The sequence below is a fragment of the Bubalus kerabau genome, chromosome 2 (genome assembly GCF_029407905.1).
Source record: "Bubalus kerabau isolate K-KA32 ecotype Philippines breed swamp buffalo chromosome 2, PCC_UOA_SB_1v2, whole genome shotgun sequence".
In the NCBI taxonomy this organism is placed as follows: Eukaryota; Metazoa; Chordata; class Mammalia; order Artiodactyla; family Bovidae; genus Bubalus; species Bubalus kerabau.
The window spans coordinates 112,287,374-112,311,936 of record NC_073625.1 but is presented as its reverse complement, the minus strand read 5'-3'; the positions used below and the strand labels follow the sequence as shown (position 1 = coordinate 112,311,936).

The window sequence follows — 24,563 nt, the reverse complement described above, 5'->3', positions numbered from 1 at the left end:
CAAAGAGGGTGGAAGAAGTAAATGGATCCTTTTGAGAAGGTTCTGAAGGGGAGACTGGGTATTTGGATTTTTGAAGAGTTTGTCTTCATAGTTTTACTTTTAATCAAAAAATGTTCTTTAGGCTAGGGTTGGTTTGTTTTTCCGCCATCTTTGTACAGAACCAAAATTAGGAGGGAAATGGTGGTGGTGGGAAATAGTTTCTGAATAATTAGACAGCATTTGGAAAAATAAGATTAGTTTGCTAAGGCCACAGTGGAGGTAAATATAAAGAAAATGCATGAAGAGGAATTAACCATACGGATGAAAGCCAGAGGAGCAGGAGAATGCAGTTTCCTGGGGGACTTTTGGAGGTGCAGGTTAGTGTATGTTCGTGATGTAGGTGGTAGTATAAGCCTATAATAGATTATTTTTTTCTTGCATGGGATTAAGGTTTGAACTTTTAAAAAAGTGAGGAAGTGGCCATGAATGTTGAATTTATAAATACATCTTATTTATTTTTCCCATTTTAGATTAATAAACTCTAGCAAAATCTTTCAGCTTGGGGAACTTTGCTGTAGTCGTTCAGTTGCTGAGTTGTGTCTGCCTCTTTGCAGCTCCATGGACTGCAGCACACCAGGCTCCTCTGTCCTCCACTATCTCCCGGAGTTTGCTCAAATTCATATCCATTGAGTTGGTGATGTTTAGGTTTTATTTCCCCTTCTGTATTTTAGTTCAAATACATATACTGTACATAGCTCCCCCACCCACCTCCCCTTTTTAAAACAGTTATAGCTTGCAAAACCATGGTTCACAGTGTTGCAAATGAGGGTCTTACCTTTGTCTATATTTAATCTTTGCTACAATCATTAGTGGTATATGACATCATAACATAAGAGAGCATCTATGTACAAACATATACAATTTTATTGATATCTCTACAGACTACAAGAATTTTAAGTATAGTCACAATTGCTGAGTGCAACAGAAAAATAGTAATTTGTCATTTTCTGAAAAGATGCAAAAATTCTGAAGATGAAAGAAAGATACATCAATGATGTCATCTGTTTCTTATTTCCTAGAATAAAACATTACATAATTAAGTACTAAAAATTATAGGTTATTAGAGATTTTGATCCTGTGTACACTTGTCAAGAACCACCACCTAGTTCATTTTCTGGCTTTGTAGTTGAGAAGGGTGGGCCAATACCATAGGGGAGCAGTGTGAGATGAGAGAACGGAACTCCCTTTTTTTCACTGACTAGTATTTCCTTGGGTAGGAAGACTCTCCCTTTTTGAAGGTGAAAGCACTTTTTCAGGGCACTGGAGGCCACATAGTGAGTTGTAAGCCTTCTTCCTTTAAACACATGTGTAGTAAGTTAGAAAATAAATCCAAAATCCTTTGCCCTGGGAGCAAAGACAACAATCAAAAAAGGAGAGATGTCCTCTCTTCTTGCTAAGATCAAGTTCAATAAAATATCACTGTGGCAGAACAGGTAACTGGTACCCATGTCTCCTTCAAATGAAGAATGCGTAATAAATTTGGACCTGATTTAGTATATGATTGTTTTGAGAATTCCTGCTATCCAACTAGTAAGAATTAGTTTTCCACTTAGTGTTAATGCTGTTGAACTTCTATGATATCTCTGGTGTCTTTTGATGTCACAATGTGTAAGGCAATCAAAATCTAGATGTTTGAACTGGAATAATTACTGGCAAAGTCACTAGGAGACAATCACAAAGACAGAGTTAATAGCTTATGGAGCACTGCCTGGTCAGAAATTTGTACAGATTTGTTTTGGGTTGCAACACAGATATCAATCTGGCCAACACTGTATCGCCAATATCTTACTTTCCTTGATGCCTCAGAAGTGGGGCTTGAACACTGGCCAGTATAGATAAATGTGTCTTCCTTAGTAGTGGTGATCGACCTTGGCTGGATATTGGAACTATCTTGGAGGCTTTCAAAAGTACTGATGTTTGGTTTCCACTCTGAAAGATTTTGGTGTAACTGGGACTTTTAGAAGCTCCTTAGGTAATTCTTATGCACATCCAAAGTTGAGAATCACTTCCCTATTACATAAATGTTTGAATAGACCAGCTGTGCTTCAGTTCTCCATCAAAGCTTCTTCTACTTCACTCTGGCTCCCATGTCCCTCTCTGCCCAAGCCTACCTGTACTGAGTTGGCACTTCCTCTTCTTCCCCAAGCCAGACCTTTCCTGTTTTGCATTTTGTCCTTTCAGGGCTATGTTGTCTGCAAATATATACAATAAACTTCTACAACCATGCTCCCTACAATGGTGCAGTCCAAATACTTGACTTACTGGCATGTATTTCTGACATCTGGAGCAGTGTGTCTGTGAAACAGTAACTGCTCAGAAGTGGGGTTGGGGCTACAGAGGACAGAGGTGAAGAAGCTGTGAAGCTACCGTGTTTCTCCTGATGCAAAGAGCAAGACCTGGCAGGAATGTTTTGGCATTGCCCTCTGTGAACAAAGGTGATCAAGTTACAGTCTCTTCCCACAAGGACAGACTGTAATCATACAGATAAACTCCTGGGTTGTCCCAATGATCCTAAACCAATGAGAGGATTTTTAGTTTACTCTTCTTAATCTCCTTCAGCCAACCTTGGACATAATCTTTATTTTCCTTTTCCTTTCTCAAAGCCATGGTAACCCCTTAATGTAGATAACAGACATATGGTTCACATTTTTGTAAAAGGACTCCAACAGTAAACTTTTTCCTTTATAATCCCTTAGTATCTTTGAGTAGAGATACTGAATTCTATTTATTAATTTGAGAATCATTCAAAAGCTATATGAAAGGTTTGAAAAATCATCTTTTTGACTAAATTATCAGAAAACATCTCACTCAGTTCTGTCACCATCCTTCCAAAGTCAGACAGTGACCCTGATGATGACTAGGGCACTAAGTCTGGGTCTCAGTGAAGTGTAGGAAGCAGAGCTGATAGTACTGCTTTTGCAGGGGATTAAAATAAATGATGAATCAGTCATCCATCCCTCCAAACTCCAGGGTTAATGGATAATTTATTGGTAGGGATTATTGCTGGCATTATTAGAACCAGGGAAACATATACTTCCAATTTCTCATGATGAATTATAATGCTAAAGGCCCATTTTTCTCCTGGGACACTAAGAAAGGCTTCTCTCTTTAGGGAGTCATAAGGAGATAAGGTCAACTTGTAGAGACTGCAAGCCTTATCTTCTGATATCACCTTAAGCAGACAAAATGTAATTTAATGACAACTAAGGCTCAGAGTCATTTTCTCTATCATTGTTCAAGTTACTAGGAGTATTTTTATGTTTCAAGGTAGAGGCAAGACAGTTAAATAGTAGAGAAGAGAGATGTAAAGTATTCCATGCATCAACAGTAGTTGTTTTCCAAAGATGATGATGATGATTAGGTGGTGGTAGTAGTATGTATGTGTGTGTCTGTGTGCGCCTGTGCTAAGGTCAGTGCAACGGAACAGAAATGTTCAGAGAAAAATCATGTCCATATCACATTCTTGTTATTGCTATCTCTTTGAATTATAAAAATAATTTTGATACAGTAAAACCTCATTAATTTGTATTCCACTAATCACAAGTTTGTGGGATGAAGTTACCCTTACATTAAGAAAGGGTTTATAAAAACAATATTGAAAGACAAAAAGAACCTCTTTTCAAGCATTTCAGAAGAACCTCACTTCTAATTGATGTGCCAGTTATAAACTTTTGGTCTATTCATTAAAGTCAGAGTTTTAAGCACTGCTGTGAAATGCTATTTTGTCCTTTCTGGTATTTTTTTTTTTTTTTTTTTGGTATGCTTTAAAATATTTTGTATTTGTTTTCTTTCTCAAAATTAATTTGCTCTTGTTAAAATTACTGAGAACATTAAAGAAAGTGCCTCTTTAAACAAATTCACCAGAAATTTAAAAACTAAAAAAAAAAAAAAAGCGCAAATACTATTTTTGGCTACTAAAAGATCCTGGACTTAAGGAAAACGGTGAATTCTGAAGAAACACAATGTAAGTCTATTAAGACCTTGATTAACCAAAATTCAATGAGCCGAACCAATTAATTTTCTTTAAAAAGATTATTTTTGAAAGAACAACATACATATTATTGGATGGGTCCCAGAATCTGCATATACTCACTTCCTATGGCCTGACTTCCAGAATCATGTTAAATAATGGTAGTAGGTGTCTTGTTTTGTTGGCCTCTACTACTTCTCTGTTCTGATAGATATCTTTTATCATATTAAGGATATTCTTTATTCCACTTTTAAAAGTTTTTAATAACGAATCGGTGTTTGTTTGGTATCTATTGACATAATCCTGTAGTTTATGTTATTCAGCCAATTGAGTGACAAAGTATTGATTTTGCATCATTACACTCTCTATGACTAAACCCAAGCTAGCAAAAACACCACCACATTTTATAACCTGGTAATAAATATTGAACCAAAAAGCAATTTCTAATGAAAGCCCTTGTTAATCAGAAATGTCAGAATCCCTTTCTTAAAACATTAACTGAGGTTTTACTGAATCAGACTAGAGAATGACCAGTTTGGTCTGTGAGTATCAGGCTGCAAGAGCACCTTTGAATTGAAGACCCCACAGGGACTGAACAGTAATATACTGTGTAATTGGCAGACAAGGATACAAATGGAGCATTAAAAATATATCACTTTAGAAACTGAAACCAGAGTGTGTGAAATCAGTTCTGAAAGCTAACTGCATTGATCTTGTAAGTCTAGTTTCCCCGAACCTATTGTCAACTCCCCTGCAGAGTATAAGCCAAGCTGAAAAAACGCTTCAAGGTGACCCAACCCTGCATTGGTTGTGACTAAAAATAGCAACTTGTTCTGAAGGTGATGGAAATAATTGTGTTAGGAATAATTTACTGTATTTGATTATGACTGAGAACTGTGAATAATGTAAAATATTATGGAGAGAGAACAATGTTACTCAGACTCTTGACATAAGAATTCAATAATGTCCTAGTATATAATGAAAGTTATAGATGACAAGAAAACTCTGGTTTGTTTGCTTTGTCAGTTGGGTATCGCAAATGTACTTGAAATGCACTGATATCGTCTAATGCAGATTTTTTTTAAATTGTCAGGTGTGGCCCAATTTATAAAAATAGTTTACCATAAATCTTTTTCTTTTGTCACAACATGCTTTTTGCTTTTCCTCTTAAGATGTTAATTTATCATGCATTTTTTTTTCATTAAGTGCATTAATGCTTTTTGTTTGTACAGGATTTTTTCAAATCAGAAGGACTCCCCGTAGTTCCTAAATGTAAATCCTTAGCAAACGACATGCCAAGATGATAGCTCCATTCCATGTGGGAAAAGGCAAATTCAGCCATATCTTGGGATTTTAACCAGGATTCCAGCCTTGGGTTGTACAATGTCTCTGATAAGTCTCCCTTATGATAAATTCAGATGGACTGTAATGGAACATTTTGTAGAAGAAACTGGCTTCTAGCAGTTGAATATTGATGCTGGGAATAAATTTGGTTTCCCTGAATAATGGTTTCTCAAAGCAGTCATAGCTTCTTTAGAAGTTTAGAATTGGTACCATTTCTTATCCTTATATTTCAGCATTAACTGCAAAGAAAAAAATAGTCACATAAGATGTTAAAAAATATTTAAAAGTTCTAATCCAAGCTCATGTTGAGCACATCATACATACCAAAACCTCAAAACTTCTAAAACAACCTTTATATTGTGAAATAAACTACAGATAGATATTTTTACAAACCAGTCAAGCTCTAAAGATTTGCCTGACAGGAAATGATTTTTAATGATTGAGACAAAAAGAAATGTGTGAATTCAGCCTCTGCTGCCCCTCACACCTTCTTGAGGGGGGATCAGAACCAATAGATGATTTTCTTTAAAGCCATCCTCTAAGGTAAAGAAGTATTAATATAATACTTAAAAAAAAAAACAAAAAACCCTGTTTTTTCTCCCCAGTCCAAGGAGAATTATAATACATACAGCAAGGTCCCAGTTACCTTGGCTCTCACACATGATTACTTAGAGTGGCATCTCTGTTTAGGCTCTCTTGTGCAGAACCTAAATGTCTAAAGTTATTACTGGATGAAGATGCCTGTATTTACATAGGCAGCTTACCTCGTGTGCATGTTTGGAAAATGCCTCTGCACTGGTCATCATGCCTGCAGTTTTCTCTTCCAGCTCTCCTAGCCTCTGTCCTCTCTCATCAAGTGCGATCCGTGCACGAGTCAGCTCTCCCATCACCCCTCCGGCAGCGCCTTTCATCCCTTCTATACCACCTGGTCCAGGAATGTGCTGCGCGAGGCTGCGTGATGCTTTTCCTGCGGTAGCTTCCCCAACTGGGAGTTCAAGCAATAGCAATTTAAAACACTTTTTCAGTAATTCAAGTAAGTATAGTCAGGCTTATGACCAAACAAAGTATTTATACTGAATTTTATTGTCATAATTCTCACAGAGAGACATATTTGTTCCTATCATAGATATATATGTATTTGGAGATGTTAGCATTTACCCAAAAAAATGCCTATGAAAGAGACTGAGATGTGGTTACCATATGTTTTATTGTGTATATGGGGCAGGGGTTCATACAGTAATGACATAATTGCATTTCTTCACATTACTGCATTGGTATGCTCACAATTTTATTGTGATCTCATATTTAACCCATATTAGTGTCTGTTCCAAACTCAGGCCTGATGATTTATTTAAATTTTGGCCCAGCTGGGCATTCAAAATCATCTGTGTTCATCTTCCTATCAGCCTTTGTAGCCCTTAGTAGTTTTTTTTTTTTTTAATCTGAATGTGTGTGTGTGTGTTCGTGTGCCTGTGTAAATACTAGAGAATGGGGTATATATGCATTATGGGCATTAATACACATACGTTGAAACTTTATTACTTTATAAAACAGTAAAAATTTCCTCATCATTTATAAAACTCAGTTTTACTTAATTTTAATGAAGTAACTTTGGGAAAGATATCCATTTGAATGCAGAGTTCCAAAGAACTGCAAGGAGAGATAAAGCCTTCCTCAGTGATCAGTGCAAAGAAATAGAGGAAAACAACAGAATGGGAAAGACTAGAGATCTCTTCAAGAAAATTAAAGATACCAAGAGAACATTTCATGCAAAGATGGGCACAATGAAGGACAGAAATGGTATGGACCTAACAGAAGCAGAAGATATTAAGAAGAGGTGGCAAGAATACACAGAAGAACTATACAAAAAAGATCTTCACAACCCAGATAATCACGATGGTGTGATCACTCACCTAGAGCCAGACATCCTAGAATGCAAAGAAAAGTTGGCCTTAGGAGCATCACTACGAACAAAGCTAATGGTGGTGATGGAATTCCAGTTGAGCTATTTCAAATCCTAAAGATGATGCTTTGAAAGTGCTGCACTCAATAGGTCAGCAAATTTGGAAAACTCAGCAGTGGCCACAGGACTGGAAGAGGTCAGTTTTCATTCCCATCCCCCAAAAAGGCAATGCCAAAGAATGCTCAAACTACCACACAATTGCACTCATCTCACATGCTAGTAAAATAATGCTCAAAATTCTCCAAGCCAGGCGTCAGCAATACATGAACCGTGAACTTCCAGATGTTCAAACTGATTTTAGAAAAGGCAGAGGAACCAGAGATCAAATTGCCACCATCTGCTGGATCATCAAAAAAGCAAGAGAGTTCCAGAAAAACATCTATTTCTGCTTTACTGACTATGCCACAGCCTTTGACTGTGTGGATCACAATAAACTGTGGAAAATTCTGAAAGAGATGGGAATACCAGACCACCTGACCTGCCTCTTGAGAAACCTGTATGCAGGTCAGGAAGCAACAGTTAGAACTGGACATGAAACAACAGACTCCTTTTCCTAGTATGTCAAGGCTGTATATTGTCACCCTGCTTATTTAATTTATATACAGAGTACATCATGAGAAACGCTGGGCTGGAAGAAGCATAGGCTGGAATCAAGATTGCCAGAAGAAATATCAATAACCTCAGATGACACCACCCTTATGGCAGAAAGCGAAGAAGAACTAAAGAGCCTCTTGGTGAAAGTGAAAGAGGAGAGTGAAAAAGTTGGCTTAAAGCTCAACATTCAGAAAACTAAGATCATGGTATCTGGTCCCATCACTTCATGGGAAATAGATGTGGAAACAGTGGCTAACTTTATTTTTTGGACTCCAAAATCACTGCAGATGGTGACTGCAGCCATGAAATTAAAAGATGCTTACTTTATGGAAGGAAAGTTATGACCAACCTAGACAGCACATTAAAAAGCCAGAGACATTACTTTGCCAACAGAGGTCCGTCTAGTCAAGGCTATAGTTTTTCCTGTGGTCATGTATGGATGTGACAGTTGGACTGTGAAGAAAGCTGAGCGCTGAAGAATTGATGCTTTTGAACTATGGTGTTGGAGAAGACTCTTGAGAGTCCCCTGGACTGCAAGGAGATCCACCAGTCCATCCTAAAGGAGATCAGTCCTGGGTGTTCACTGGGAGGACTGATGTTGAAGCTGCAACTCCATTACTTTGGCCACCTGATGCGAAGAGCTGACTCATTTGAAAAGACCCTGATGCTGGGAAAGATTGAGGGCAGGAGGAGAAGGAGACGACAGAGGATGAGATGGTTGAATGGCATCACCAACTCAACATGAGTTTGGGTAGGCTCTGGGAGTTGGTGATGGACAGGGAGGCCTGGCGTGCTGCAGTTCATGGGACCACAAAGAGTAACATGGCTGAGCAACTGAACTGAACTGAACTTTTAAAAATTGAAAAATAGCTATCTTGATAAAAATTTAGTGAGCAGTCCCAAGGATATAACATTACGAGTGGAATTTAGATTAAGTTTTCTAAAAATAAGAGCTTTATTGAGATATAATTCACATATCATAAAATTCATAGCCTCTGCCACCCCATCACCACCTCTCGCCTTTTTTTTTTTAATTTTATTTTATTTTTAAACTTTACATAATTGTATTAGTTTTGCCAAATATCAAAATGAATCCGCCACAGGTATACATGTGTTCCCCATCCTGAACCCTCCTCCCTCCCTCCCTCCCCATTCCATCCCTCTGGATCGTCCCAGGGCACCAGCCCCAAGCATCCAGTATCGTGCATCGAACCTGGACTGGCAACTCGTTTCATACATGATATTTTACATGTTTCAATGCCATTCTCCCAAATCTTCCCGCCCTCTCCCTCTCTCACAGAGTCCATAAGACTGTTCTATACATCAGTGTCTCTTTTGCTGTCTCGTACACAGGGTTATTGTTGCCATCTTTCTAAATTCCATATATATGCGTTAGTATACTGTATTGGTGTTTTTCTTTCTGGCTTACTTCACTCTGTATAATAGGCTCCAGTTTCATCCACCTCATTAGAACTGATTCAAATGTATTCTTTTTAATGGCTGAGTAATACTCCATTGTGTATATGTACCACAGCTTTCTTATCCATTCATCTGCTGATGGACATCTAGGTTGCTTCCATGTCCTGGCTATTATAAACAGTGCTGCGATGAACATTGGGGTACACGTGTCTCTTTCCCTTCTGGTTTCCTCAGTGTGTATGCCCAGCAGTGGGATTGCTGGATCATAAGGCAGTTCTATTTCCAGTTTTTTAAGGAGTCTCCACACTGTTCTCCATAGTGGCTGTACTAGTTTGCATTCCCACCAACAGTGTAAGAGGGTTCCCTTTTCTCTACACCCTCTCCAGCATTTATTACTTGTAGACTTTTGGATCGCAGCCATTCTGACTGGTGTGAAATGGTACCTCATCGTGGTTTTGATTTGCATTTCTCTGATAATGAGTGATGTTGAGCATCTTTTCATGTGTTTGTGAGCCATCTGTATGTCTTCTTTGGAGAAATGTCTATTTAGTTCTTTGGCCCATTTTTTGATTGGGTCATTTATTTTTCTGGAGTTGAGCTGTAGGAGTTGCTTGTATATTCTCGAGATTAGTTGTTTGTCAGTTGCTTCATTTGCTATTATCTTCTCCCATTCTGAAGGCTGTCTTTTCACCTTGCTAATAGTTTCCTTTGATGTGCAGAAGCTTTTAAGGTTAATGAGGTCCCATTTGTTTATTTTTGCTTTTATTTCCAATATTCTGGGAGGTGGGTCATAGAGGATCCTGCTGTGATGTATGTCAGAGAGTGTTTTGCCTGTATTCTCCTCTAGGAGTTTTATAGTTTCTGGTCTTACGTTTAGATCTTTAATCCATTTTGAGTTTATTTTTGTGTATGGTGTTAGAAAGTGGTCTAGTTTCATTCTTTTACAAGTGGTTGACCAGATTTCCCAGCACCACTTGTTAAAGAGATTGTCTTTAATCCATTGTATATTCTTGCCTCCTTTGTCAAAGATAAGGTGTCCATATGTGCGTGGATTTATCTCTGGGCTTTCTATTTTGTTCCATTGATCTATATTTCTGTCTTTGTGCCAGTGCCATACTGTCTTGATAACTGTGGCTTTGTGGTAGAGCCTGAAGTCAGGCAGGTTGATTCCTCCAATTCCATTCTTCTTTCTCAAGATCGCTTTGGCTATTTGAGGTTTTTTGTATTTCCATACAAATTGTGAGATTATTTGTTCTAGCTCTGTGAAGAATACTGTTGGTAGCTTGATAGGGATTGCATTGAATCTATAAATTGCCTTGGGTAGTATACTCATTTTCACTATATTGATTCTTCCGATCCATGAACATGGTATATTTCTCCATCTGTTAGTGTCCTCTTTGATTTCTTTCACCAGTGTTTTATAGTTTTCTATATATAGGTCTTTAGTTTCTTTAGGTAGATATAGTCCTAAGTATTTTATTCTTTCTGTTGCAATGGTGAATGGAATTGTTTCCTTAATTTCTCTTTCTGTTTTCTCATTATTAGTGTATAGGAATGCAAGTGATTTCTGGGTGTTGATTTTATATCCTGCAACTTTACTATAGTCATTGATTAGTTCTAGTAATTTTCTGGTGGAGTCTTTAGGGTTTTCTATGTAGAGGATCATGTCATCTGCAAACAGTGAGAGCTTTACTTCTTCTTTTCCAATTTGGATTCCTTTTATTTCTTTTTCTGCTCTGATTGCTGTGGCCAAAACTTCCAAAACTATGTTGAATAGTAATGGTGAGAGTGGGCACCCTTGTCTTGTTCCTGACTTTAGAGGAAATGCTTTCAGTTGTTCACCATTGAGGATGTTTGCTGTGGGTTTGTCATAGATAGCTTTTATTATGTTGAGGTATGTTCCTTCTATTCCTGCTTTCTGGAGAGTTTTTATCATAAATGGATGTTGAATTTTCTCAAAGGCTTTCTCTGCATCTATTGAGATAATCATATGGTTTTTATTTTTCAATTTGTTAATGTGGTGTATTACATTGATTGATTTGCGGATATTGAAGAATCCTTGCATCCCTGGGATAAAGCCCACTTGGTCATGGTGTATGATCTTTTTAATGTGTTGTTGGATTCTGATTGCTAGAATTTTGTTAAGGATTTTTGCATCTATGTTCATCAGTGATATTGGCCTGTAGTTTTCTTTTTATGTGGGATCTTTGTCAGGTTTTGGTATTAGGGTGATGGTGGCCTCATAGAATGAGTTTGGAAGTTTACCATCCTCTGCAATTTTCTGGAAGAGTTTGAGCAGGATAGGTGTTAGCTCTTCTCTAAATTTTTGGTAGAATTCAGCTGTGAAACCGTCTGGACCTGGGCTTTTGTTTGCTGGAAGATTTTTGATTACAGTTTCAATTTCCATGCTTATGATGGGTCTGTTAAGATTTTCTATTTCTTCCTGATCGAGTTTTGGAAAGTTGTACTTTTCTAAGAATTTGTCCATTTCTTCCACGTTGTCCATTTTATTGGCATATAATTGTTGATAGTACTCTCTTATGATCCTTTGTATTTCTGTGTTGTCTGTTGTGATCTCTCCATTTTCATTTCTAATTTTATTGATTTGATTTTTCTCCCTTTGTTTCTTGATGAGTCTGGCTAATGGTTTGTCAATTTTATTTATCCTTTCAAAAAACCAGCTTTTGGTTTTGTTGATTTTTGCTATGATCTCTTTTGTTTCTTTTGCATTTATTTCTGCTGTAAGTTTTAAGATTTCTTTCCTTCTACTAACCCTGGGGTTCTTCATTTCTTCCTTTTCTAGTTGCTTTAGGTGTAGAGTTAGGTTATTTATTTGACTTTTTTCTTGTTTCTTGAGGTGTGCCTGTATTGCTATGAACTTTCCCCTTAGGACTGCTTTTACCGTGTCCCACAGGTTTTGGGTTGTTGTGTTTTCATTGTCATTCGTTTCTATGCAAATTTTGATTTCTTTTTTGATTTCTTCTGTGATTTGTTGGTTATTCAGCAGCGTGTTGTTCAGCCTCCATATGTTGGAATTTTTAATAGTTTTTCTCCTGTAATTGAGATCTAATCTTACTGCATTGTGGTCAGAAAAGATGCTTGAAATGATTTCTATTTTTTTGAATTTACCAAGGCTAGCTTTATGGCCCAGGATGTGATCTATCCTGGAGAAGGTTCCATGTGCGCTTGAGAAAAAGGTGAAATTCATTGTTTTGGGATGAAATGTCCTATAGATATCAATTAGGTCTAACTGGTCTATTGTATCGTTTAAAGTTTGTGTTTCCTTGTTAATTTTCTGTTTAGTTGATCTATCCATAGGTGTGAGTGGGGTATTAAAGTCTCCCACTATTATTGTGTTATTGTTAATTTCCCCTTTCATACTTGTTAGCATTTGTCTTACATACTGCGGTGCTCCCGTGTTGGGTGCATATATATTTATAATTGTTATATCTTCTTCTTGGATTGATCCTTTGATCATTATGCAGTGACCATCTTTGTCTCTTTTCACAGTCTTTGTTTTAAAGTCTATTTTATCTGATATGAGTATTGCTACTCCTGCTTTCTTTTGGTCCCTATTTGCATGGAAAATCTTTTTCCAGACCTTCACTTTCAGTCTGTATGCGTCCCCTGTTTTGAGGTGGGTCTCTTGTAGACAACATATGTAGGGGTCTTGTTTTTGTATCCATTCAGCCAGTCTTTGTCTTTTGGTTGGGGCATTCAACCCATTTACGTTTAAGGTAATTACTGATAAGTATGATCCCGTTGCCATTTACTTTATTGTTTCGGGTTCGAATTTATACACCGTTTTTGTGTTTTCTGTCTAGAGAATATCCTTTAGTATTTGTTGGAGAGCTGGTTTGGTGGTGCAGAATTCTCTCAGCTTTTGCTTGTCTGAAAAGCTTTTGATTTCTCCTTCATACTTGAATGAGATCCTTGCTGGGTACAATAATCTGGGCTGTAGGTTATTTTCTGTCATCATTTTAAGTATGTCTTGCCATTCCCTCCTGGCTGAAGAGTTTCTATTGAAAGATCAGCTGTTATCCTTATGGGTATTCCCTTGTGTGTTATTTGTTGTTTTTCCCTTGCTGCTTTTAATATTTGTTCTTTGTGTTTGATCTTTGTTAATTTGATTACTATGTGTCTTGGGGTGTTTCGCCTTGGGTTTATCCTGTTTGGGACTCTCTGGGTTTCTTGGACTTGGGTGATTATTTCCTTCCCCATTTTAGGGAAGTTTTCAACTATTATCTCCTCAAGTATTTTCTCATGGTCTTTCTTTTTGTGTTCTTCTTCTGGGACCCCTATGATTCGAATGCTGTAGTGTTTAATATTGTCCTGGAGGTCTCTGAGATTGTCCTCATTTCTTTTAATTCGTTTTTCTTTTATCCTCTCTGATTCATTTATTTCTACCATTCTATCTTCTAATTCACTAATCCTATCTTCTGCCTCTGTTGTTCTACTATTTGTTGCCTCCAGAGTGTTTTTAATTTCACTTATTGCATTATTCATTATATATTGACTCTTTTTTATTTCTTCTAAGTCCTTGTTAAACCTTTCTTGCATCTTCTCAATCCTTGCCTCCAGGCTATTTATCTGTGATTCCATTTTAATTTCAAGATTTTGGATCAATTTCACTATCATTATTCGGAATTCTTTTATCAGGTAGATTCCCTATCTCTTTCTCTTTTGTTTGGTTTGGTGGGCATTTATCCTGTTCCTTTATCTGCTGGCTATTCCTCTGTCTCTTCATCTTGTTTAATTTGCTGAGTTTGGGGTGTCCTTTCTGTATTCTGGCAGTTTGTGGAGTTCTCTTTATTGTGGCGTTTCCTCACTGTGTGTGGGTTTGTACAGGTGGCTTGTCACGGTTTCCTGGTTAGGGAAGCTTGTGTCGATGTTCTGGTGGATGGAGCTGTATTTCTTCTCTCTGGAGTGTAATGAAATGTCCAGTAATATGTTATGAGATGTCTATGGTTTTGGGGTGACTTTGGGCAGCCTGTATCTTGAAGCTCAGGGCTGTGTTCCTTTGTTGCTGGAGAATTTGCTTGGTATGTCTTGCCCTGGAACTTGTTGGCCCTTGTGTGGCGCTTGGTTTCAGTGTCGGTATGGAGGCGTTTGATGAGCTCCTGTTAATTAATGTTCCTTGGAGTCAGGAGTTCCCTGGAGTCAGGGTTTGGACTTAAGCCTCCTACTTCCAGTTATCGGTCTTATTTTTACAGTAGTTTCAAAACTTCTCCTTCTATACAGCACCATTGATAAAACATCTATGTTAAAGATGAAAAGTTTCTCTACTGTGAGGGTCTCTCAGAGAGGTTCACAGCGTTACATGGAGAAGAGAAGTGGGAGGAGGGAGTTAGAGGTGACCCAAATGAGATGAGGTGGAATCAATAGTGGAGAGAGTGGGCTAGCCAGTAGTCACTTCCTTATGTGCACTCCACAACTGGACCACTCAGATATGTTCACGGAGTTATACAGAGAAGAGAAGAAGGAGGCAGGAGACAGAGGTGGCCAGAAGGATAAAAGGGGGAAATGAAAAGGAGGGAGACAGATCCAGCCAGTAATCAGTTCCCTAAGTGTTCTCCACCATCTGGAACACACAGAAATTCACAGAGTTGGGTAGAGTAGAGAGGGGTTAGGGAGGAGATACAGGCGACCTGGTGGAGAAAACGGAGAGTCCAAAGCGAGAGAGAGCAGTCAAGCCAGTAATCTCGTACACTAGTGAAAAATGGGTCCTGAAGATTGGGTTCTTAAAGGTACACAATTGGTAACAAATACATAAAAGCAAAAATTAAAAATCTAGAGTAGAGTTTGGAATTTCAAAAATGCAATGTTAATGAAAAGAAGAAGGAAAAGAAAGAGGGAAAAAACGAACAAAGAAAAACAAACAAGGTTGCGAAAATTATAAAGAAACTACAGGTACAAAATTGATAACTATTACCAAAAAGCAAAAATTAAAAATCTAGAGTAGAGTTTGGAATTTCAAAAATACAATGTTAAAAAAAAAAGAAGAAGAAGAAGAAAAATAAAGAGAGAAAACAAACCAACAAAAACAATGTCGCAAAAATTATAAAGAAAATACAGGTACAAAATTGATATCAAATACCAAAAAGCATAAATTAAAAATCTAGAGTAGAGTTTGGAATTTCAAAAATACAATGTTAAAAAAAAAAAAAAGAAGAAGAAGAAAAATAAAGAGAGAAAACAAACAAACCAACAAAAACAATGTCGCAAAAATTATAAAGAAAATACAGGTACAAAATTGATATCAAATACCAAAAAGCATAAATTAAAAATCTAGAGTAGAGTTTGGAATTTCAAAAATACAATGTTAAAGAAAAGAAGAACAAGAACAAAACAAAACAAAACACGGTCAAAAAATTATAAAATATATATATGAAGTTTGCCGAAGAAAAAAAAATAGGGTCTTTTTTTTTTTTTGCAAAGTAATAGTTATAAAAGTGAAAATTAAAGGACCATAGAGGACTTAAAATTTTTTTTTTTTTAATTTAAGGAAAAAAAAAAAGAAAGATTGATCGTAAAAATAGTAAAAATATATCTAGGTCTTTCTCTGGTTTTGTTGTGAGTATTGTGGGTTCAGTTCATTTTTGGCTAGTTCCTTGGTCTGACTTATATTTCTCAAGATCTATAGGCCCCTTCCTATGTAGTTCGTAGTAACCACAGGGTTTTAATCTATGGCCTGTAGCTTCCAAGGCGTTTCCCTCTGTTATAGCTTCTTCTGTTTGCTGGTCTCTTCAGTGTCTGGTTCCCGCCCTGACACAAAGGGGACAGTGGAGGACACTATTTTTTTAATTTTATTTAGGCTCACTTGTTCAGCCGCGCTGTGGGGAGGGAGGGAGGGATGCTGCAAACAGATAACCCTGGCGTGCGCTCGCAGTGCCTCAACCACACTGGGTCTGCCCCCGCTCACGGCACGTGTAGCCTCACTGCCCACACTGCTTGGGCTCTAGGTTGTTCCGCTGGGAACAATTAGAGGCCGGCCCTGGGCTGAGCTCCCAGGTCCAAGCCGCTCAGGTTCAGGCACTCGGGTAGTCCTCAGAGGCGCAGACTCGGTTGGGCCTGCGTTTTGTGCTCTTCCCAGATCTGCGCAGCTCAGGTGATGTGTTTGGCGGGCGCCAATGCTGTAACTTATTGCCTCCCTGCCACTCGGTTATCTGGGTGTAAAACCGGCGCACCTTCTCAGGCAGATGTTGACCATCCAGACCCCCAAAAAGTTTTAGTTAGCAAAGAAGCCTGCTTACAGTTTTATAGATAGTGTCTCTCTTGGGCTGCGATTGCCCCCTTACGGCTCTGGCTGCCTGTCACCGGAGGGGGAAGGTCTGCAGCCGGCTATCTCTGTTCAGTCCTTTGTTCTGTGCGCGGGCCTGGCGGTATCTTAGGTTAGGGCTGGCTTTTCGCGTGGTAGATATCCCACAGTCTGGTTTGCTAGCCCAAATTATTTCGCTCAGATAGCGCTCAGGACATTCGGGCTGATTCTTACTCTAAGGGACACAGCCCGCGCCCCGCTTCCCTGCCCAGCCCCCGCTTGCTAATGCCGTGTGCAGGCGTCTGCGCTGCTTCTCCGCTGGGGGAGTTACCGTAGGGCTCACAATCTGCGATTTTTAATTGTTTATTTATTTTTTTTCTCCCTTTTATGTTGCCCTCTGTGCTTCCAAAGCTCGGCACAGATTCGGCAGTGAGAAGGTTTCCTGGTGTTTGGAAACTTCTCTCTTTTTAAGACTCCCTTCCCCGGACGGAACTCCGTCCCTCCCTCTTTTGTCTCTTTTTTTGTCTTTTATATTTTTTCCTACCTCCTTTCGAAGAGTTGGGTTGCTTTTCTGGGTGCCTGATGTCCTCTGCCGGCATTCAGAAGTTGTTTTGTGGAATTTACTCGACGTTTAAATGCTCTTTTGATGCATTTGTGGGGGAGAAAGTGTTCTCCCCGTCCTACTCCTCCGCCATCTTGGCTCCTCTACCTCTCGCCTTTTTAAAAAAATTTTCTGGCTACGGTGCATAGCTTGTGGGATATTAGGTTCGGACCGGGGATCAAACCCTGGTAACAGCAGTGAAAGCACCTAGTCCTAACCACTGTACCTCCAGGGAATCCCTCAGTTCACCCTTTGTAAGGGTACAGTTAAGTAGGTTTTAACTGATTCTCAGACTTGTGCAACTATCACCACTATCTAATTTTAGAACATTTTTATCACCACCCAAAGAAATTCTATACCCATTAGTCCCTCCTTGCCCTGGTCCCTGGCAACTACTGACTTTCTGTCTCTATGGATTTGTCTATTCTGAACATTTTGTACAAAAGGAATAATACAATATGTGGCCTTTTTGTGTTCCTTTAATTTAGCATTATGTTTTCAAGGGTAATCCATGTTTAGCAGGTATCAAATGTCATTACCTTTTATAGATGAATAATAGTCCATTTTATGGAAGCACCTAGATATTTTGCATAGTTAAAAATTCAAGGAAAAAGGAGTTTTGACCTGTAGAGACCACACAGTGGGTGAGAGAATCTGGAAAAATCTTAATTTCTCTTTGAGAATGTGCGTTTTGATGATTATTCTTCAGAGTCTCTGGTAGATATTTTTTAACGTGATTTATTCTGTACCATTGGTAAACCTTGAATTCTGAATAAAGAACTTGTTTCCTAGAAGTAGTTAGAGGCAGGCAGATTCAAAAACATTTTTTCAGATTTAAGTAACCAAGTGCCTTCACCTTGCCTTGCAGGTCTGATCTACCTGCAAATGACACATTTATTAGCTTACTCATTATTTGTATGAATTACATGTACTATTTTTGTTAAACTGTTTCTAAAACAAAGTGACCAGTTCTATTCATGTTTCGTAAACAAATAATTTTCATGGTATAGAAGCAAAGCCCTCGTCTAGAAAGAGGTTGTCTGTTTTTTGATACAGTTTGTAATCAGGAGTTTACTCACAAAGCTCTTCTCTGTCAAATGTTTGTCCACTTCCACCAAACAGGCCCTTGAGAAAGCCTCTGTTTTGAGCTTCTGGTGTCTCTATAGGAGTAAACAAATCTCCCAGCATGTCCTATATCAAATTTAAAGAAAAAAGCATTAGACTAAGGATAAATTAATAGGTCAAAAGATAACTGGTGGCAGGTTAGAGCACCAGCCATCATGCAAAGGCTGAAAAATCTGGTTCTCCATATATTTTCGTGGTAGTTTTTGCTTAGTTTCTAATTCCCTCTCTCTGGCACTTTTTCCTCCACCGTCTTTCTTTTCTTTCCCTTTTCCAAGAACTGGCATCCTAAAATATTCACTTTTCTGACCTCTTGTCATCTTCCTTCTACAGTTAGAAAGCATAGGAAGCTAATATTCACCCTAGGATTAATTTACAGATTAATCCTGATTACAGAATTCACAGGCTTTATTACACATACTAATCAGAATTTACATAGATATGCTCCGGATATATATGTATAACTTGTTCTAACTTTTTTCTAACTTAATTTGCTATAAAATGTTTTAACTTACTTTGGTCTTTCTGTGTGTGTTGGTCGCTCAGTTGAGTCCAACTCTTTGTGACCCCATGGAGCCTGCCAGGCTCCTCCGTCCATGGGATTCTCCAGGCAAGAATCCTGGAGTGGGCTGCCATTTCCTTCTCCAGGGGATCTTCCCAACCCAGGGATCGAACCCAGGTCTCTTGCATTGCGGGCAGACCACCACCATCTGAGCACCAGGGAAGCCCTTGGTCTTTCTAAAGCAGATGAAAATTTGAGAACCATGGATTTGGAGGAACTTCAGTCCAGAGTCAGATGTGTGAGCTAGTATCAGTTTTGTGTGTGAACTTGCAGGATGACTGTCATCATCTTCCCCCCTCACCTCTACTCCTAGACCTGTGCTTTTCCTCCCAAATCCTTTTTCTTTGGAAATGGCTACACCATCTACTTAGTTCCCCAACCCAGAAATACAGGAATAATTATTAATTCCTTCCTTTTCTTCACTCCTCTATCTAATAACCCTCCAATCCAACCGATCACAGTTTATAGTCATTGAATATGCTAATTTTTTCTATCACTGTTGGCTGTCTTATTTCAAGCCACTATTATTTCTGGCCTTAATTATTTAAAAAATAATGCCTCCAAATTGTTCTCCCTACTTTTAGCCTTAACTCTTCCAAACAAATTGTCATACTGCAACCAGAATATTAGTTTTAATAAACAAATTTGCTAAACCTTTTCAATGACTTCCTATTGCCCTGGGGATAAATGCCAGATTTCTTAAGGAGCTTACAAGGTGTTCCAAGTTCTATTCTTGACTAAGTCTCCATCAGCACTCCTTCACTCTCCCCACTTCCCAACTCTACTTTCTTAGCAGTTTCCTGAACCTTGGGGCTTTCACATGCCTCTGCTCTGTCAAGAATATTATTATTACCTTTCCCACCTCCAGCCATCTATTCCCTGTGGACAGCTCCTATTCATCCTTCACAAGCTTTTTCTAACCACCCCTTCCCTTTTGCTCCATTAACCCAGTCCGCTCTTAATGTGTCTCTCTAGCACTGGCAGAGCCATGTACAGACAACCATTTTCCAGAATATTGTGGTTATCTATTTCTCTCTCCTTCCACACTACCAGGTAGGGACTTGTATCTTGTTTATGATTGTACTCCTACAGCCCAGCCAAGTACTAGGCATATAAAAAACTTAAGTATATGTTGAATAACATTTATTATTATTTATTTTTAAAACTTAGTATGTTCCAGGCATTCTTCTCAGTGCTTTACATGAATTCTTTCTTAATTCTCACAGTAATGCTTCAAGGTAGAACATAGGACTTCTCTGGTGGCTCAGACAGTAAAGTGTCTGTCTACAATGTGGGAGACCCGGGTTCAATCCCTGGTTTGGGAAGATCCCCTGAAGAAGGAAATGGCAATCCACTCCAGTACTATTGCCTGGAAAATCCCATGGACAGAGGAGCCTGGTAGGCTACAGTCCACGGGGTCGCAAAGAGCCGGACACGAGGTAGAACATACAAGTAGATTAAGTAAAATAGCCAAAGTTATACCAGTAGGCAAAATGCAGCTTAAACAGTTCAGAACTTATACTGTGAACCTCTATATTGTAATAATTTTAGTTTTCTTTTCTCTAAAATAAGGGAGAGAAACCAATTAAATCCTTAGGATGTCTTTTAAAATTTTATGACATTTACTTATCCAAGATTAAATAAATTCTTTTATATTTATTTTGTTTCTAAGCTCTGCTTACTGCTATGATCAAAGACAAATGCCCATTTTTTTTTTTAAACTTTACAATATTGTATTAGTTTTGCCAAATATCGAAATGAATCCACCACAGGTATACTTGTGTTCCCCATCCTGAACCCTCCTCCCTCCCCATACCCATTTCTAACCTATAGGATATATATTTATTTTGTATGGCCCACAATTAAGGTTTCTTTTTTTTTAAGTCTATTAACTCTGAATTGTAGGCAAAACAAACAATGAAATAAACAGAACAACCATTAATATATATGATCTCCACATTCTTCCCACAAACCCCTTTTTCTTATTTTTTTTTTCTGTGTATATCTGGAACCACAGTAGAACTTGGTAGCATCACCAGGATGAACATATATACAAAACATGTTCTAGGGCAGGCATGTTTGTTGTCTAGCCTAATAATATTTGAGCTTTTAGACCTCTCTCTCATTCTCTTTTTTACAACTACGTTCAATGTTTATTCATAAATGACCTACCTGTAGATTATCACACATCTCTTGGCTGTATGTTAACCTTTGAATTTCAGTAGGAGAGACGAGGTATAATGCCTGTCCTTCATTGGTGAAACAAAATGTCCGTGCTATCCGCATGTCTGTCAGTGGCAAATAATTAACATCTAACATTGGGCGAAGACTAGGTAGGCTGAATGGAAAAAACCAAATCCACATTTCAATATCAAGTTGTTAGAAGCTTTTAATTTCTGTATATAAAATATAGCAATCTTTACGTAAAACAGTAATTTTTATACTACTATTTTATGGTTGTTTCTTCTTATCTTCTTGAAGTCTCAATGGTAGTAAACTAGAACTTCATGTAAAATCATTTTCACAAAAAATTATGGTACAGTTCTATTTTAATCCACACAGATACTTAGCAGATGTCCTTGAAGGCTGGATTAAATGCACTGGCCAGCAATTTCAAAATGCTCTGTGCAGAATTTCACAGGTTCCTACTGTTGTAATCTTTTATTATGGCAGAAACACTATAACTAGAAAGTGGCTACCTGCATACTTGCTCCATTGTCTCTTTTTAAGGCAAAATTCCTGGGTCTGAGGTTTTACACTGATGTGTGTCTAGTTCACTATGCCTGGGAATGGAGTGGCTTTCCTCCCCATTCCTTTACTTCCTCTATACACAGAAAATGAAAATCACCTATGACTTAGGGCACCTATACTGAAGGTGTGATTAGTGACTGGGACTGTTACAGAATTAGTTATAAACAATAGATCAAAATTTGCACATCCAAATGAATACTACATCTCAGGTGTCTTACTGATTGGCTATTTCGTTGTTGTTCAGTCACTCAGTTGTTTCTGAATCTTTGGAACCTGTTGGACTGCAGCATGCCAGGCTCCCCTGACCGTCACTATCTCCTGGAGTTTGCTCAGACTCATCTCTATTGAGTTGGTGATGCCATTCAACCATCTCATCCTGTCACCTCCTCCTCCTCCTGCCCTCAGTCTTTCCCAGCATCAGCATCTATTCCAATGAGTCAACTCTTCCCATTGGGTGGTCAAAATATTGGAGCTTCAGCTTTAGCATCAGTCCTTCCAATGAATATTCAGCATTGATTTCCTTTAGTATTGCCTGTGTTGATATCCTGCTGTCCAAGGGACTCTCAAGAGTCTTCTCCAGCACCACAGTTCAAAACCATCAATTCTAAGGCGCTCAGCCTTCTTTATGGTCCAACTTTCACATCCATACATGACTACTGGAAAAACCGTAGCTTTGACTATACAGACCTTTGTTAGCAAAGTAATGCCTCTGCTTTTTAATATACTGTCTAGATTTGTCATAGCTTTTCTTCCAATGAGCAAGCATCTTTTAATTTCATAGCTGCAGTCACTGTCCACAGTGATTTTGGAGCCCAAGAAAATAAAATCTGCCACTGTTCCCGTTTTTTCCCCATCTATTTTCCATGAAGTGATGGCACTGGGTGCTATGATCTTAGTTTTTTGAATGTTGAGTTTTAAGCTAGTTTTTTTACTTTCCTCTTTCACCTTCATCAAAAGCCTCTTTAGTTCCTCTTCACTCTCTGCCATTATCATCTGCATATCTGAGATTGTTGATCTTTTTCCTCACAGTCATGATTCCAGCTTGTGCTTCATCCAGCGTGCCATTTCTCATGATGTACTCTGCATGTAAGCACGGTGACAATACCCCGCCTTGACTACTCCTTCCCAATTTTGAAGCAATCTGCTAGTTCATGTCTGGTTCTAACTGTTGCTTCTTGACCAGCATATAGGTTTCTCAGGAGGCAGGTAAGGTGGCCTGGTAGTCCTATCTTTTGAAGAATTTTCCACTGTTTGTTGTGATCCACACAGTCAAAGGCTTTAGCATGGTCAGTGAAGCAGAAATAGATCTTTTTCTGGAATTCTCACTATCACTGTCAAGCTAAAATCACTATCAAGCTAAAATTTCAATTGTGACAACATTGTAATGTCTTTGAATTTAAAAGAAAAATTTTGAGTGACTAAATGTGAGCTTAGGGGAGTGTACACACATTTTTTTTTCCCCTTCTAAACTAAGGCATGTCTAGGAATTAAGTCATTATTTTCAAACAAGACTGGAATGGCCCTCATCAGAAATCTCTAAAAAGAATTTGAGAAAAGAAATCAGATAAAGAATAAGAAACATATAAGAGAATAAGCAGACTGTAAATGATTGTTTTTATTTTTTCAAAACTGTCTCCTCCACTAACTACCTCTCTTTGGCTTATAAGTCTACTCATGTCTCCCCTATTAAAGAAAATATAACAATAAAAACACCCTCAAAATCCCAGTTTCACTCTTGAATTACTTTCCTATCTCTCATCTCTCTTTTTACCAAAATTTCCCAAAAGAACTCTGTCTCAGGAATTGGCAAACTTTTTTTAAAGAGTCAGATAGTAAATAGTTTAGGGTTTGTAGGCCATGTGGTCTCGGGTACAACTACTCAACTCTTGCCTGTTGTGTACACGCTCTTTCTTATGGGCAATATATAAGCAAGTGGTGTGGTTGTGTTCCCCAAACCTTTATGAACATTGAGATGTGAATTTCATATACTTTCCACATATCATGAAATACTCTTCTCTGCTTTTTTCAACAACTTGAAAATGTAAAAACCATTTTTGGCTTGCAGGCTATACAGTATTATATTGGGTGGAGGGTAGAGTGGATATTGCGTGGGGTTATAGTTTTGTCAATTCCTGATCTGTGTCACTGCCTTTATTCTTGCCTCCCTTGAAATTTAGTCTTATCTTCACTGTGCTCCAAAGATTTGTTTTCTCATATATCACTAATATCTACATCTAGTGTCTTTTCTTGTACTCAAATTCTTTGATCTTTCTGTTCTAACTCTTGATCATCGTTTTGGTAGTCATCTGTCCTTTTTTTCTTTTTTTTTTATACTCTTCTATCCTTTTCATGAAGTTATGTTACTGTGATACTTTTTCTAGCTCTCTCATGACTGCTTCTCAATCTCCTTAGCTGGATTTTCTTTCTTTCTGGCACTATATAGATGTATTCATATGCATCCCCCTCCCTCAATTTTTGTCCCCAGATAAGTCTCTTCCTCCTCTTTTTTAATACTATCTTTGATGATTTCATTCACTGCCAAAACTTTCACTAATGCATTTACATAGATGATTTCCAGAGCTGAATCTTCCACCTCTATTTTTTAAGAGTCTAGACTGTAAATTGCCTGCTAAACTTACTCAAGCTGGCATATACGCACTTCATATTCCAAGTATTCATTCTCAGACTTATTTTCTCCAAATTCTCCTGACTTTCTTATCTATTAATGACATCACTATTATTCAAGTTCATGACAAAAAATTTTCACCTTTAAGTTCTCTTCTTACCCTGAGGTTTAATGACCTCCATTATCTTTCACAACCAGTTTTACATTCAGAAAAATTCCCTCACATCTGTTTCTACCTAGCCTTCAATATAGCTATGACTTCAGTTCAAAAGTCCACCCTAAACTCTTCCTCCATGTGTATTTCTTAATGTATA

At 38.1% G+C, this 24,563-nt stretch overlaps 1 protein-coding gene across 15 annotated transcripts in view; it reads right to left on the bottom strand.

The window, feature by feature from the left end:
* Positions 1-334: 334 nt before the first annotated feature.
* STXBP5L (syntaxin binding protein 5L) overlaps positions 335-24,563 on the bottom strand; it is a 466,532-nt gene continuing 442,303 nt past the window's right edge. For 8 of the 15 annotated variants that reach the window (XM_055568317.1, XM_055568321.1, XM_055568318.1 and 5 more), the window contains 4 exons: positions 21,045-21,210; positions 18,268-18,379; positions 6,118-6,338; positions 335-5,592 (listed from right to left, as the gene is read on the bottom strand). In XM_055568317.1, coding sequence (XP_055424292.1) covers positions 5,551-5,592; positions 6,118-6,338; positions 18,268-18,379; positions 21,045-21,210 — 541 coding nt within the window. In that variant the 3' untranslated portion in view covers positions 335-5,550. The remainder of the gene's footprint in view (positions 5,593-6,117; positions 6,339-18,267; positions 18,380-21,044; positions 21,211-24,563) is intronic. The other 7 variants (XM_055568322.1, XM_055568329.1, XM_055568319.1 and 4 more) reach the window with 2 other exon arrangements.